The sequence below is a fragment of the Atractosteus spatula genome, chromosome 11, assembly GCF_055471065.1.
Source record: "Atractosteus spatula isolate fAtrSpa1 chromosome 11, fAtrSpa1.hap1, whole genome shotgun sequence".
In the NCBI taxonomy this organism is placed as follows: Eukaryota; Metazoa; Chordata; class Actinopteri; order Semionotiformes; family Lepisosteidae; genus Atractosteus; species Atractosteus spatula.
Genome location: NC_142716.1, coordinates 48463584 through 48479143, shown reverse-complemented (window position 1 = coordinate 48479143; position 15560 = coordinate 48463584). Strand labels below are relative to the sequence as shown.

General features: G+C 47.2%; 2 protein-coding genes across 3 annotated transcripts; both read left to right on the top strand.

The window, feature by feature from the left end:
• Positions 1-354: 354 nt before the first annotated feature.
• On the top strand, positions 355-7005 carry ddx5 (DEAD-box helicase 5). Its single transcript, XM_088926848.1, has 13 exons — positions 355-544; positions 1301-1469; positions 1788-1884; positions 2006-2139; positions 2484-2549; positions 2654-2795; positions 2884-3044; positions 3134-3306; positions 3713-3823; positions 4084-4145; positions 4239-4298; positions 5632-5853; positions 6203-7005. The coding sequence occupies exons 1-13, from the start codon at positions 504-506 to the stop codon at positions 6652-6654; spliced, it is 1890 nt and encodes a 629-aa protein (XP_088782974.1). The 5' UTR covers positions 355-503; the 3' UTR covers positions 6655-7005.
• Positions 7006-8968: 1963 nt separating this feature from the next.
• polg2 (polymerase (DNA directed), gamma 2, accessory subunit) lies at positions 8969-15073 on the top strand. Of its 2 annotated transcripts, none has more exons than XM_088928266.1 (8): positions 8969-10166; positions 10492-10609; positions 11145-11250; positions 12157-12345; positions 12847-12987; positions 13306-13386; positions 13818-13918; positions 14858-15073. In XM_088928266.1, exons 1-8 carry the CDS (start codon positions 9668-9670, stop codon positions 15021-15023), a joined length of 1401 nt encoding a protein of 466 aa, XP_088784392.1. In that variant the 5' UTR covers positions 8969-9667; the 3' UTR covers positions 15024-15073. The 2 variants fall into 2 exon arrangements, with proteins under 2 accessions (XP_088784392.1, XP_088784391.1); XM_088928265.1 differs by having other exon boundaries at positions 9205-10166; positions 10429-10609.
• Positions 15074-15560: the final 487 nt, after the last annotated feature.

Here is a 15560-nt window from a genome sequence, read left to right as displayed (position 1 = left end):
TTGTTTTGCTTCTGGACTCAGACCAACTACTAAAGAGACGACGACGCTTAACTTCTTAAAACAAAGAACGCGTTTAAAATAACCAAACAACCCCCCCCAAAAAAAATATAGCATTTTATGGAGGAAAACAGAAAACTGGTCATTGTAGTTGCCACTTCCACAGTACTTTTGTGTGTGCAATGCAACAGAAACACTTCCTCTCCAACCCCAGACAGCTCGGCCGCCATTGCCCGCAACAGAGCAGCGTGAGGTCATAGTACCGGCTGCAGGCGGAGGGATACGCCATTGTGTGCTGCGGTCTCGCGAGCCTCCGTTTCCTGTTGCTATATAAACCGGCTTCTGTGCGCGAGGAACCGGCATTTTCAGCGTTACCACTGCCGACGACTGTGAAGAGGGACCCTGCCTAGGAAGTCGAACATTTCAGAAATTAGCCGGTTAAACGCTGCTGTAACGCAAGAATATATATATATATTTTAATTCCCAAGCTTTCCTTTGCCCGCAACATGCCTGGTTTTTCTGACAGAGATCGTGGGAGAGATAGAGGGTAAGTCGGGGGTACGAATGTAAAATGGCTGACACGAACTTGATTTGAAATAAAATGTGGTGTCTGTACATATATTGCGACAATTATTCTGATTTTGTGAGTTAGTGTGGCTAGTAATCGGGGTTTTTAGAAATAATAGGTCGTTTTTTTCCCGGGGAACGACGATCGACTGTTTTTTTTTTGTGTGTGTGTGTCTGAAACGTCTCGTTATTTTAAAAGTGTTGTAGTTTGAATGTGAACGAGTGACGTGGATTTCGGGGCTTGGGTCCGAAATGCGGGTGTGGGAGGGGGGAAAAAAAATATTCCTCCATTCCCCCCCCCCCCCTTCCCTGGTGTGCTCGCCATGTGACGGGTTCAAAGATGTGGAGACAAAATGCCGGCCGGCCGGCGTCTTTGTTCCTCTGCTGGTCAGAAGCAAAATGGCAGCGGCTTAAAACGTGACGCAGAAACAAAACTAAAAAGGGGGCCAGGCGTGGGTGCGATTCGCACAGGGACGTCGCGGAGCCGAATCTTTTCAGTGAAGGTTGGCAGAATCTCATCTTTAATCTTTTTAATGACGAATCCTCCCCTCCCATCGTGCTGTAATGATGGCGCTTACGTGGCCCCGTTGTTCTCTTCCCCAAGCGACACACTTCTCGCCGCCATCTCGGAGAGAGCGTCTGCCGTTTTCGTGGTGTGTGTTGTTGTTGTTGTTTTTTTTTTTACACAAAAACGTTTTTTCCCGTCTGTTGAGCTCCCGTTTTGCCGTCGTTTCAGTTTTGGCGGCGCGCCGCGGTTCGGGGGCAGCCGAGGCGGGGCCCCCCCGGGGAAGAAGTTCGGGAACCCCGGCGAGCGCCTGCGCAAGAAGCACTGGAACCTGGACGAGCTGCCCAAGTTCGAGAAGAACTTCTACAAGGAACACGCCGACGTGACCCGCAGGACCGCGGTGAGTCCTGTACTGATGCGACAGCCTCAAGGCGTTGTGATGCGGGTCCTGAGACGAGTGCCGTTTGCCGCCCGTTTAAAAATTTATTTAGGGCTTGGTGATGAAGCAGTTGGGGGATTCCTTTAAGGGAGAAAGTAGGTGTCAAGACCCGTGGGGCTGTGGGGTTCGGTTTCTGTTGCACCCCCAGGTGTTTTGGTCCTGTAACTGTCCAGCTGGAAGACTTGCGTAAATGAAAACGTGCTGCTGAACTGGACGGCTGTAGTTCTGAAGAGTGGTCTGCGTTTTTTTTTCCTCAATGGGCTTATTTTCTTACTGCAGCAAGAAGTGGAGCAGTACAGGAGAAGCAAGGAAGTCACCGTGAAGTGCAGGGATTGCCCGAACCCCATCATGAAGTTCCATGAAGCAAGTTTCCCATGTGAGTCTGAGCCAGGATGCGAACGGAGCACGTTTTCCTGTTCTTGTGCTTCAAAGATTTAAGTGCGTTTGAATGTGCTTAGAAGTCCTTGTTCAAGTCTAAATCGGTCTTCCTTTTCCAGCTTACGTAATGGACGTGATCACCAAACAGAATTTTACCGAACCAACCCCCATTCAAGCACAAGGCTGGCCAGTGGCCTTGAGTGGGAAGGATATGGTTGGGATTGCACAGACTGGATCTGGGAAAACGCTCTCGGTAAGGTCAATCATGACGCCTTATAGGAAGGGTTTTAAATAATGTCAAGTCTAGGTGTGGCAGGTGGTGGCGGAATCCTAGGAATGTGCTTGTCGTGTTAGAGATGATGGTAATCCTGTAAAGGTTGGTCACTTGCTCACTGCCCCCCATTTGAAATACCGTGCAGCCCATTGCCCGTCTGACGACTCCTGCCCATCCACACGTTTTGCTCATGAGTCAATATGATGTAGTCTTATTCTTTGATTGTAATAGTCCTTCAGTTAACTGAATTCAATACTGTTTAGTCCACCTAGCATGTTTATTAAATGCCATGTTCCATAATGTTCTAATTTTTTTTGTTGCAGTATTTGTTGCCAGCAATTGTACACATCAACCACCAACCATTCCTTGAACATGGAGATGGTCCCATTGTAAGTATTTCAGTTTACACTGATTTTTTTGTAGTGTTAATGTTTTGCCAACCCTAAATATATTCCATCCTATATTCTAATATATTCTAACCCCCTTCTTACAGTGCCTGGTACTGGCTCCAACCAGAGAGCTGGCTCAGCAAGTCCAGCAGGTTGCTGCTGAATATGGTAGAGCCTCCAGACTGAAGTCCACGTGCATCTATGGGGGTGCCCCTAAAGGACCTCAAATCCGTGACTTGGAGAGAGGTATGTCCATACTTGTCTTGCTCGGGTCCTTTGCTGTGGTTTTCACCCTTCTGGGGGCAGATAAAGAGCTCTTCTCCACCTCTTGTAGGCGTCGAGATCTGCATTGCCACACCTGGAAGGCTCATCGACTTCCTGGAAGTCGGGAAGACGAATCTCCGCCGATGCACTTACCTGGTACTTGACGAGGCTGACAGAATGCTTGACATGGGCTTTGAGCCGCAGATCAGGAAGATCGTAGATCAGATCAGGGTAGGTCTTCCCGCTCCCGAAGCTTCAAGGTCTTGCTGGGTTAATGCTGGAGACAAATTGACATTTTTTTTCCCCCCCCTTCCTTCCAGCCGGACAGGCAGACCCTGATGTGGAGTGCTACCTGGCCGAAGGAGGTTCGGCAGCTGGCGGAGGACTTCCTGAAGGAGTACGTCCAGATCAATGTGGGGGCACTGCAGCTGAGTGCCAACCACAACATCCTGCAGATTGTGGATGTGTGCAATGATGGAGAGAAGGATGACAAGTGAGTTCCAGAGTTATTGTGTTCCTGTTTGAGTTGGGTTGGGACTCCAGACAGACTGAACTCTTGCTGCAGGTGTTGACTTGCAAATAAGCTGGTGCTGGCTGGGCCCCCCCCTTAGCAGCAGCTTTAACCTTTTGGAATGGGTGTTTAGCAGTACATTTCCTTGTGTATGTAACTATTTGGTGGTAGCTGTGTCAGCATGCATATAGGCTGCAAAGAAACAAGTAAAGGTTCTTTCCATGCTGAAAAGAAACGGAAGGCTCCACAGCCTAAACATTTCCTCTCTTCAGCATGGAATGAACCTTTTACTTGTGCCTTATTTGGTGATACAACCATTGTTGGTTAATTGAAAATGAGAGAACCGGGATTAACACTCCATTTCACGACAAATTTTGGAATCTTTCAGACTTCTTCGTCTGTTGGAGGAAATAATGAGCGAGAAGGAGAACAAGACCATCATCTTCGTGGAGACCAAGAGGCGCTGTGATGACCTCACAAGGAGGATGAGGAGAGATGGGTAAATATCTTCAGAGCTGCTTCAAGGCCTCCTTTCCACTGGAGTAACAGTTGAATTTAACTTAGTTTGTGTTTTCTCTGCAAGCACAGAGTTCACAATTTGGCTACAATGAGTGCCTGGCATTTTAGTCCTTGGCGCCCATTGTGCTTCACTGTATGCAACAGCCATAGGAATGTTGATACCTTAGTGGATCAGACTGTCCTCAAGACAACTTTATTTGCTTGCTAAGACTTAATGTGGACTTTTTTTTTCCCTTCCAGCTGGCCAGCAATGGGTATTCATGGAGACAAAAGTCAGCAGGAACGAGACTGGGTTCTCAATGGTAAGACTTTAAACTACCAAAGCACAACCTTGTTCTTGGGTGACTGCTGAGGAGTTTTGGGGTCACCTCATGGTTTTTTTTTCCTTCTTTCAGAATTCAAGTACGGGAAAGCGCCGATCCTCATTGCAACAGATGTCGCATCCAGAGGTCTAGGTTAGTGTCCCCTTAATAATAGTACCACTTTATTTTACATTGATGGTACCACTGTTTAATTTTTTTTAAAGAAAGTGTATTGCTTTCTTTAACTTCTATGCATTTTCTGAGTTTTTCTCACCTAAAGGTGCAGTCTTTGTGGCAGGGCCTAGGCATGACAGTCCCAGGCCTCGAGAGGGGGATGGAGGACTATTGGAAGTGATCGACTGGCTGCCACCCAGTCGAGTAGAGAGGTGACAGCTCAGCAGTGTGCCAGTAATCTTCAAAAGGCGGTGTGGCCAGCCTTATACTCTGTTCTCTGTCCATGGATTTACATGAAATGCCATTCACCCAGCCCTGTTCCAACTCAAACTTGGCCTTTGTGCTGGTCCATGCCTTGCATGTTTGCTCTAGAGCACTATATAATCTTGGTTTGAGATTGGGGGGGGGGGAAGTCTTACTTGTGTGGCTTGTCAAAGCATGGGTGTTTGAAAACAGATGTTAAGCTGTTTCAAAATGCTGGTATTCTCAAAGTGGAGAGAGCAGTCCCACGGCAATTTTATACACCTGTTCTTATAGAAATTTGGTGGCAACTGGCACGCGTTATATTGACAGTGGGACAACTAGTTGAGAGCAGAAGGGGGATAAGAGCTCGCTCTAAATTCCATGATCAATCAAGTTCCTCCCTCGCCTGCGTTTTAAGTCATGTCGAGACCTGCCAACGAGAGACATTTTCTCAAGTGAACACTGGCTTCTTGGAAGATCTTGCCTAGACGAGACTCGAGGGATTTTTTTTCTGCTTAGTTCAGGGGTGGACAGGGTTTTTTTTTTTCTTGGTCCCCCTCAAAGTCCTTTTTTGGTCTATATGGTCTTGGCAAGACGAGCAGTGTGGCCCTTATAGCAAGCTTCTAATGAATGTGTAAGGAAAAGGACCTTCAGAGGCTTACGAACTGTAAGGTCCTATATTGGCACATGAGGAGGCACATAGCGGCCCTACTGCGTAGAAGCACCTGGATGTCACTTGACAATTTGTGGGGAGTCGCTGACTTGGGAATGGACTAGTGAATGCATACTCCTTAATGGTAAGAACTCAAACCGTTTTTTTCTTTAATTGAATGGGAGGGAGGAAAGAAATCAGGTGGGTTTTTATGGTGGGCAGCAAATGGAGTGTGCATCGTTTCTCTTTTCCCACAGTAGTATTCCCATGGAGTAAAACTTGGTGTGTTAACGGTGTTCTTTGCAGCCCTGCTAGCATCTTGGGTATCCCAGTTTTGCTAACTTGTGTTTTTGGTCTGGCTGTTGTGGTGTGCAAAATCCTGTGCATTCCTTTTTGCCACACTGCAACACTTTACAGATGTGGAAGATGTGAAATTTGTCATCAATTATGACTACCCTAACTCTTCTGAAGACTATATCCACCGCATTGGAAGAACAGCCCGCAGTAGCAAAACGGGCACAGCTTACACCTTCTTTACTCCCGGCAACATTAAACAAGCAAACGACCTCATCTCTGTACTTCGAGAGGCTAATCAAGCCATCAATCCCAAGCTCATCCAGATGGTGGAAGACAGAGGAGGTAATATTACACATTTCATTGTTGAGTTTATGTATAGACGTGTGTGTGGGGGACTAGGGGATATTTCACGTCAAGTATGTTTTGTGTGCCTGCTGTTTCCAGGCACAGTAAAAGTTTGATATACATGCACAATGTTGGTATGTAGTTAAATTTCACCCAATTCTGTATAAGAGGTGGAGGAACCACACCCGTGCAAATTTCTGTTCTGGCCTTGTTTCAAATGGTCAGGTGTGCTGGACATGAGCGCCATCACTTGCTCCAGCATCCAGAATCTCCTGGCGAACCCATCGGTGTCCAGAGGGCACATTTAACAAAGTCATTTCTCATTCCTGTTCAATTTCTCTTGCAGGTCGTTCCAGAGGTAGAGGTGGCTTTAAAGATGACCGTCGGGATAGGTATTCAGGAGGCAGGAGGGATTTTGGTAGCTTTAGGGATAGGGATAATGATGATAGGGGATTTGGCAGTGGACCAAAGAAAGTCTTTGGCACAAAGACACAGAACAGTGGCTATGGGGGAGCCAACTTTGAAAACAGCAACACCTTTGGGAACCTTGGGAATGGCTATGGTACTAATGGACAGTCGAGTTATGGTGCTGGCAACCAGGCGGGTTCCTTTGGGAATCAGAATTTCCAGAATCAACCGTTCGGAGCAGCCAATCCGGGTGCAGCCCAGAATGGCATGAGCCACCCACAGTTCCCTTTCAACCCACAACAGCAGCAGCAGCAGCAGCAGCAGCCTCAGCCGCCGCCCCCCCCACAGCCCATGGTGACCTACCCCATGCCCCCAGCATTTCCGCAGTAAAACTGCACTCGACACATGTAGGAGTAATTTATTGAGTTCTTGTCCTGGTTGTACATTCAAACATTCTTGATCTGCAATTGTACTTTTTTTATTTTTTTTACAACAGGGTTGAAACTAACATTCTATGCCTCTTTAAACAAAACCATAAGGAGTCTGCAGTGCAGCAGTAGTAATGGTGCACTTTTTTTTTGCTTTATTTAATTTTACATTCCTCAGATGTAACTTTAGTTTTTTTTTTTGTACTAGGTGATCCAAACCTTATTGATTTATGCTGTAAATGTTTAAAGTGTTATGTTCAAATCTTAACTGAAGGCAGAGCATGGCCTGTCCAATAAACCATCTAAAAACTTGTATTTTTCATTGTGGTCTTAATTGCGAATGATTGGGATATGGGATGGGGGGAGGTCTTGGCATGGTGTTCATAGAGCAACACATTGTAAGCTTTGGCTCTTTAGCTTCAGAATTTGACTTTCTAGGTCTTACTAATGTCCTTGGACAGCTGGAGCCGAGATCTGAGGTAGCAGGAAGATGCTAGCAGGTTTAGAGTAGGCTTGGACTTCCATGCTGATGTGCTGGAAGCTGCAGCTTTGCTTGGTGCAAGTATGAAGCAAGGGCTTGCAGCTGTGATGCAGGAGAGCCCCACTAATGTTGCCCTAAGTATTGGCCTACTCCCTGTGAAGGGTTCAGGTGGGCCTTCTATATGGAGTATGACAGGAGCTTGTAGGATTAATCCTTGGGCTTTGCAGATGTGCAAGCACATGTCCATTACCCAGCAGTCAATAAGATCCCCTGTTCAGAAACATTTAACACCCCTATTTTTGTTGCCGTTTTGGGAAAGGTTGCTGGTGATTGAGCTATTACTCTGGTTTATATTTAGAGAGTACTGATGAGTATGAATAGGAGGAAGAGGTTTCCAGCCTTGGGATCTTTTAAAGTGAAAGCCGGTTGGACGTGTGTTAAACGGGTTCCACACGGACGTCATCAGCTCGGGTGGTCGTACAGAGAGATACGGCTCTTTCAAGGCAAAGATTCCTCAGTTTATTCTGCGATAAAGCAGGGAGGCTGCTGTTGCAGAGCTGCCGCAGTATGTCACCCTGGCGGCGGCTGCACTGCGGGAGTGGATCCGTCCCTGTGCAGGAAACGGTGTCGGACAACGATACAATAAAAACTAAATTCATGGGCGGCTTTGGGATACTAAAAGGGGCTGAAGGCCTGTTCTGAAACACTCATGCTACAGCAGTGAAGAGACTCCACTGCACAGTCATGACACTTCTCCAGCGCTTTTTACTGAGAAGGGAAAATTACCTGGAAAAAAGGTCCACCGGAAGAGCTCAGGAGCCAGTCTGAGCGATTCTGCAAGACCGTGAGAACTACTCAGTAGGCAAGAATGTATAAAGCAAAGGAAATTAAAGCGCAGCTGAGCCTGGTGCCTACCGAAAATGCTGCTGGCGGTCACCATGTATGACAAACTTTTATTAAACATCAAATAATACAAAGGAAAGAAGGTATCCGAAAAAGAAAGAAAAAAACACTACGCTGCCAGAGGCAATTACACAGAACACAAAATTAAAATTTCTACGTTCAATAAGCGTTTTTTTGCCTTGTTTTTCAAATTTTGAGTTTAAGGAATATTGCATTTTCCAACTTAAGAACATTAAAGGGGAAAGTAGCCATTTTGGTTTGTGAATGTGATATATACGCAGAATTACTAACAGATTAATTATAAATCAATGTTCTTTTTCCATTTTAGATCCTGTAAAAACACATTGAATCTAACATTCATATTTAAATGCTTAAAGATTAAGTTTTGCAAATCTATTCAAAACAACTTTGTATATAAACAGGTAGCAAATAAATGCCAGATTCTTTTCAAACCCTACAAAACACATACCTGTAAATGGACTTGCTCATGTTGGAATCTAGAAAGTGTTCATTTAACAGGATAAAACCTATGAACAATATGAACAGTTTTAAGTGTTCATTATTTAACGTTGTTTGTAAGTTAATTTCTGCAGCATGTCCAAAATAATTTCCAGTTAAAATGGTCGAATATTACATCGTAGGAGGATATACAGGGAGGTTTACACGCAATCCTTATATGGTTACTATTGCATTTTGATCTTTCATTTCCACACCACCCAAGAACAGATCAGCCGTAAAAGCCGGAAAGTTAATTCTGACGGAGTTAAAAGTTGCCTTTGAAAAAAAATCACCACTTTCTCGGGGGCAGCATCAAAGACTACGGCATGTCGGTATAACAGACTTGTCAAAGGTCACATGACGACCCGATGCCAGCGGAAGTGATTCTGTGCGCCCTTCGTGGGCATCATGGGCGGTGTAGCGGATAGCCTGCCCTTCCAGTGCTGGCTTTTCCAGGAGACTGATACGGATTTTGATTTTTTTTTAAAAATACTTTGATTATTTCGTATTGCTCTTCCCAGCAGGCGCAAGCCATGGCAGCGGGATCACATTAATAGTCAAAGATGCGTGGTTCTCACACGTAACACGTGTATCCCCTTAACCGCAGGGCGAGCAAGCTCTCCGTTTAACTTCCGGTTTACGTGCGGCATGTTTTGCGATGATCGTCTGTCTTTTACAATTTCGAGCGTGGCTGTTTAATTAAAAAAGAAACCCGAGACGTTCGGGTACTTCAGTACCGTTGGTAATGTTTTACGTATCATCGCGGTTATATTTAAGTATTTCAACATTAGCGTTATAAACTCTTCATGAAACTGCTGCGATTTTTGCCTCCTGTGTCCAGTTCATTAATACAAGTTAGCTGCGTTATTGCCTGGGGATTAAGCGTCGCAAGAGTCCTGTACTGCAATTCATAACGGGAACAGTAATGACGAAAAAATTAGCTAGCTTCTAAATCCAAAGGTTGGGTTTGTTTTTCTGTAAGTCTGTATGGGTGCCCCGATACTTTCCCTATCCACGTTTGCAACATTAGTATCTTCAGAGACGCTTGTGGAAGTAAAATATATTTTGATGTTGGACTATTGGGAACAGAACAATGCATACTTCGAGGGCCACGCAGACATACTGCGTCAGGCAGTACTTCTGCACCAGGAGGAGGCGACTGAGGACTGTGATGCGTGAGCCTCTTTTCTTCCCGGGACAGTTCTGCACCGGTCCCAGGGAAGACCCCGACCACACCAGCGCCCTGATACGGCTGTGCGCATCCCGGCACTTCATAGCGGCAGACCGCATGGACGGGGACTCCCTTCGGAGGGGTAGCCACAGCTACGGGCCCCTGGGGACGCAGCTGAAGAAGAACATCCTGGAGCGCTGGTGGGGCTCCGTGGTGATGTCCCGGGCGCAGGTGTTTGGGATCAGCACCCTGCACCAGCGCCGGGGCAGCCCGACAACCCGGGAACGGGCTCTGAGGCTGGTGGACTGGGACGCCCTGCAGTCCGCGCTGCGCCAGGAGGCTCTCAGCAGGCAAGAGCTTGTAGAAGCCGTGGAGAGGAGCCTGACTGACGGCGTAGCGGTGCGCGGCAGTCTGCTTGAAGGTACCTGCGTGCCTCCGTGTCTTCAGCTTTAAGCAGGAAGGAATTGACAGCAGCATCGGCACGAATGCCGTTGGGTGTTGCAGGTGTTTTGTATTAAAAGCCCATGGAAGGGCTAATTCAGAGAGCTGATGCGTTTTAACTTGAAGAGACTTCATTACTCTTGGGCACCAGAGAAGCATGCTCATTTTCTCAAGATACGAGACACATTGGCTACTATGGAGGGAACAGGTCTAAAGGGATGGATTTTTTTTTTCCTCCTCAGACCGAGGCAGAAGCCGGCACCTGTGTCCCTCCAGCTGTGTGACTGATGTTCTTGTTGTGTCAGGTGCTCTGGACCAGTATGTGCCCTCGCTGGAGCTGGTCAACAGGAAGTTGCCCTTCGGCCTGGCAGAGACAGGCGTGTGCTACCAGCCCGTAGTGGCGCACACTGAGGGCACTACCAGGTGGGCTCCCGTCTGACCCCCCAGTCGCTCAAGACCTTCATCAAATGGGCAAGCTGCTTCTGAGGCCTTGATGACGGTTAACAGTAGCTGAGCTGTCCGAAAGCGCAGACAATTAACAAACTTAATTTAACAATTATTTAAGAATGAAATTAAATGTTAATTTAACAACGAACTGTCACTGATGCAGCTGCATATATGTACTCTGTATTTCTGGCTGTTTCCCCATATGTCTATTCTTCTGTTTATCTGTCCCATTTATTCCTCTTTACTCTAACCTGCACAAAGTGTTGTGGGACAAGTTTAACCCGATCCTAGATCCCTAAACTAGATCCAAATCATATTGAGCTGCCTGACTTCCATCTGGCTCGTTTGTTTTTTTGTCACTAATTGATTCGATCACTTCCAGTTATTACTGGAAGGAAGGCTTTAACGACACGGCTGGGTAGCTTGTTCCCTGCTCCCACAACCCTCGGTGTAAAGGCTCGTCGACTCTGGGGAGGAGCGGAGGCCTGACCCGTGCCGCTGTTCCCCGCAGGCCGGGCGAGGTGACGCGGGCGTCGCTGGTGTGGTTCTGCTCCCCCCGCACTGCCGTGCAGTGGCTCGACTACTGGGCGAGGCAGCGGCTGCTGTGGTGGAGGAAGGTGGGTGCTCCCCGAAACCTTGCGCTCGGCGCCCCAGCGCGGTCCGCCTGAGATTTCTTCTGCGTCTCGCTCCGTGTCCCCCTGCTTCAGTACTGTCAGGCCGATGCGAGAACGATGGATGTAAAGAAAAAAAAACGCAGACAGGAACCGTTGTTCTCCACGAACTGTGAAAAAGGCTCCTTTGTCCCGTTGAGATGGTGGAGCCTTGATTCTGCGCCTGGTTTCTCAGTGTCTGGAGTTTGTGGTTCACAGCCCGCAGTTTCTAATCTTCCAGCTCGTCAGTGATGGACCGGGTGTCACTACCCCTTGTCCAAGTGCAGTGGTGGTCAGGGTCTAGTTGCTACAGAACTCCGCTGGCTGTGACCGGGGGCGTCCTGACTGCATAAGACCACGTTGATTCAGTCCCGGGCCCTAGCCTGCTGCCCTTCCTGACTCAGTGTTTGCTCTGGGGCTCAGAGTCCCGAGAACAGGCACAGGCCTTCCCAGGCTCGACATGGAGGATCCTGTCCCTCTCCTCAAGAGTCCCGACAGCAGCCTGGTGCAGAGCAAGCATCACAGATGTACAGCTTGTATTGCTTCCCATCTTAGCCAGGCACGCTACTGTCCTGTGACGTCCGTCACTGACGCCTTGTCAATCAATCCTGTCGATTAGATTCATCAGCAGTACGAATGGACCACTGCCATATCTGTTCAATGAAATGTCATTGCCTCTGCTACAAAGAATATCGCCATTCTGCTCCTAATAGCTTTGTTAATTTGTTGCATTTCAAATGAGTAATCTTTAGTCTATTTTTTCATTCTAAATAGGCGGGACGGAATATGGTGATAAGATAAGAGTTATCTTTCCGGATCTGTGTAACCTGTAGAACGGCCCGGTGCGAGAGGCTAACAGCGGGCTGTGTTCAGTTTGCTCTAGGGCCATCCAACTTCAGCAGCAGCGAGTTTGAGGAGGTGGAGGAGGAGGAGGGGAAGACTGTGAAGGGGGTCAGGATTCTGTACCATTTCCCGTGGGGGCTGGAGCCCCTGGAGACGCTGCGGGGCCTCGGAGACAGGGAGCTGCTGCAGAGACACCAGGGCAGCAGGGCGAAGCTGCAGGTGGTCTTCCTGTCTGAGCCCCCCATGTCCCCATGTCCCCGTGTCCGTTGGCCTGGCTTCGCTCCAGCCCTGCTGGTGTCCAGAGGTGTCAGTTGCCGCTAGAGGGAAAGTGAACATATAGGCTGTCTGTGGTCGTGCATGTTTCCCCAATCTGATGCTTTCAGTTGTGTGTTTTGCTTTGCAAGTTCGTTGTTGTTTGATGAGATGGATCTGTCCGAGCAGCGAAGCTAGATAAGGATGGCAAAGGAGGGGCAGTTACAAGTGTTGCACAGCACAGAGCGGTGGTCTCTCTTGCCATAACATCAGAAACAAAATAGCCAGCCTTTCACACTCTCTTATGAAACCACTGAAGTGAAGTGTGGCAGACTATTCACACATTATCCCATGATTTCACCTTGTTTATGTAGTGCATTCACTTTGCTTTTACAGTAGTATGCCACAGGAAACCCATTTTCTTGAGCCATAGGAATATACTTACAAGTCTGTGTGTTTTCCCCTCAGTGTCGGGATGAGAGGAAGTCTGTGGTGCCTCACGTGGTCTCTGTCAGCGCGGACATGGACAGGGGGTTGCTGGCCTACCTGTACGACTCTCTGCAGCAGGTGAAGAAAGTGGACAGCAAGCAGAGGCTGCATCAGAAAAAGGTGACGCCATTGGCTCTTGAGAGCGTGTTTGTGTAGAGTCTGCTGGGTGTGGAGATACTGGACCCCAGACTTATTCCAAGCCGCTTTACAGACCTGCGTAACGTTTAAATCCCATTTTTTGGTATTGCAAAAGAAATATATTGTCTGTATTTTTCTGGGCTTTAATTGCTATATAGGGAATGTCTTGGTTTTTGCAGTGCTATTTGTTTTGGCAGTATCTGTGATTTGTTGTTGTGTACCAGGTCAATGAATGCCTCAATCCAGAGAGCCAGTGTGCATTTTCCTCTAACCCTTCCCACGCTCCGGCTCTGTCTCTAGGTGCTGAAGCTCCATCCCAGCCTGGCTCCTGTCAAAGTGGCCCTAGACATGGGGCGGGGCCCCACGATGGACCTGCGGCAGGTACTCGTCACATGCTCCCGAGATCTCGATTGAAGACATGAAAACGTTTTCAAACTTGATGTCTGTATAAAAGTTTATATCTCGGGAGACGTTTCGTGTAGGTTTCTGGGTAAAGCAGCCTACGCAGCAGGGCCTGCTGGTTAGTTTCTAGCCACACACCTCTAGGCTGTGCTTGGTTTCCGGTCAGTGGTTTGGTGCATGGATCGGTCCGTGCAAAAAGTCCTGAAAGTACATTTTCACCTTCCAGCAGGAGGTCCCCACGGGGAGACTTTTGACTTTTGATGTGTTGGATGGATCTTAGATTTTGCCTCTGAAAGCGGTACCAAACATGAGCAAGTTCCATTGTTCCTGCGTCGGAGCTTTTAACACGCTCTGATAAAAATGTGATGACTATCATCGCGGTAATGTCCACGCTGGCTTCGTTTCTGTAGGTGTGCGAGGGATTGCTCCAGGAGCTTCTGGAGAGCGGAATATCTGTGTGGCCAGGATACCTGGAGACCATGCCTTCCTCCATGGAGCAGCTGCACACCAAGTAAGCTGGTCATTCCTGATCTTGAGAGCAGCCCTTTGTACGAGAGAAAAAGACTTTGTTTAAATGCTTAACAAGCTTAAATATTTTATAGTTCAGGGGGGGAGCTGCATCAGCAGGTATAGGCTGCAAAGGAACAAGTAATAGGTTTATTCCCTGCTGAAAAGAGAAGAAAGAAAACACGTTTCGGCCATGGAGCCTTCTTCGGGTGTCCAGGACCTGAAGAAGGCTCCACGGCCGAAACATTGTGTTTTCTTTCTTCTTTTTCAGCATGGAATAAACCTATTACTTGTTCCTTAAATATTTTATATGTCACTCTAATTTGCCAACTTAATTGCTCAAGATTACTAGCTCAGGGATTCCAGTTGCATGCTTGGCTTGGGAGTAACAATACCCAGCAGAGTATTATTTTAATATTGCCCTTCATTGCAGTTGCTCAAAGTGCTCCACACAAAAAAAAAAGGGGAAGAGGGCCTCAGCCAGTAAGAGCTCTCTCTTGGGGAACATCTTGATTCAGATCCAGCTGTGATCGGGGTTCTCTCCATGGGCAGAGTGGTGCCAGGGCTGGGTAGGTGTTAGCTAGCCAGGGCTCGCTCTCTCCCTGGTTTCGGACATGCGGAGACTTGCCAGAGGCCTGCAGGCTGGCAGTGACCTCGGTGAGAGCGCTCCAGCCCCTCCAATCGGTGCTAACTCTCCTGTGAGGCACTGGGGAGCTGGCAGCATGCCGAGCGACAAATATGGGACTCAAATGGGCGACTGATGCTCATTGCAGGAGAGCAGAGGCTTAAAACAACTGCCCATTTAAGAAACTGGGTTGTTCTAAAATAAAAACACACGACTGGCGATTCCAAATGTTACAAAACAAACCTTTGTTACAGTGAGAGAACAGTTACAGTGCATCAGTTAACAGTATTCTGCAAGTGCGCCCTGTGTGGGTTTCAGGTACGACGAGATGGGGGTGCTGTTCACCGTGCTGATCAGTGACACCACCCTGGAGAACGGGGTGGCGCAGGTCAGGAACCGCGACACCACCATCAGGGAAATGATGCACGTTTCCGAGATCAAGGACTTCCTGGCCAAGTACATCACAGCAGCCGAGAAGACCTGAGGGAGCCAAAAGAAACGTTTCACATCTAAATTAAATAAAAATAAAGACCACATTCTGTGTTGTTTTTGATTAAGTGTTTCTGTGTATTGTCCTCAGGTTAATGAACTTAAACTACGATGGGTTTTGGGATATTACAAAATGCTTATCGGTGGACCCTAAAAATTGAATTGAGGAACGGGTATTTGAAGGATTACTTTAAATGCTATGAATTGATTGATATCTATGTGCTTTTCCTACATAATGTTACAACATTAGAAAACTGTTTATTCCTGTATTTAAGTAAGGTTACCAATCCTGTGATTTGTTGAAAAGTCTGCTGTCCTTCTGCTAAACATAAGTTTGAAAGTTCTCTTTTAAATGGATTGGTTTAAAAAAACCTGTCATCTGACTTTAAAATCTTATACACATAACCCTTAAATGTCTCGGTCGGATTTTTAAATTAGTTTTTTTCAAGAAACATTTTAAGATTTTATATGGTTAAAGGGCTCAGCGATAAGGTCAATAGCGTTGAGAGGAAATTGATTGCCACATCCAAAA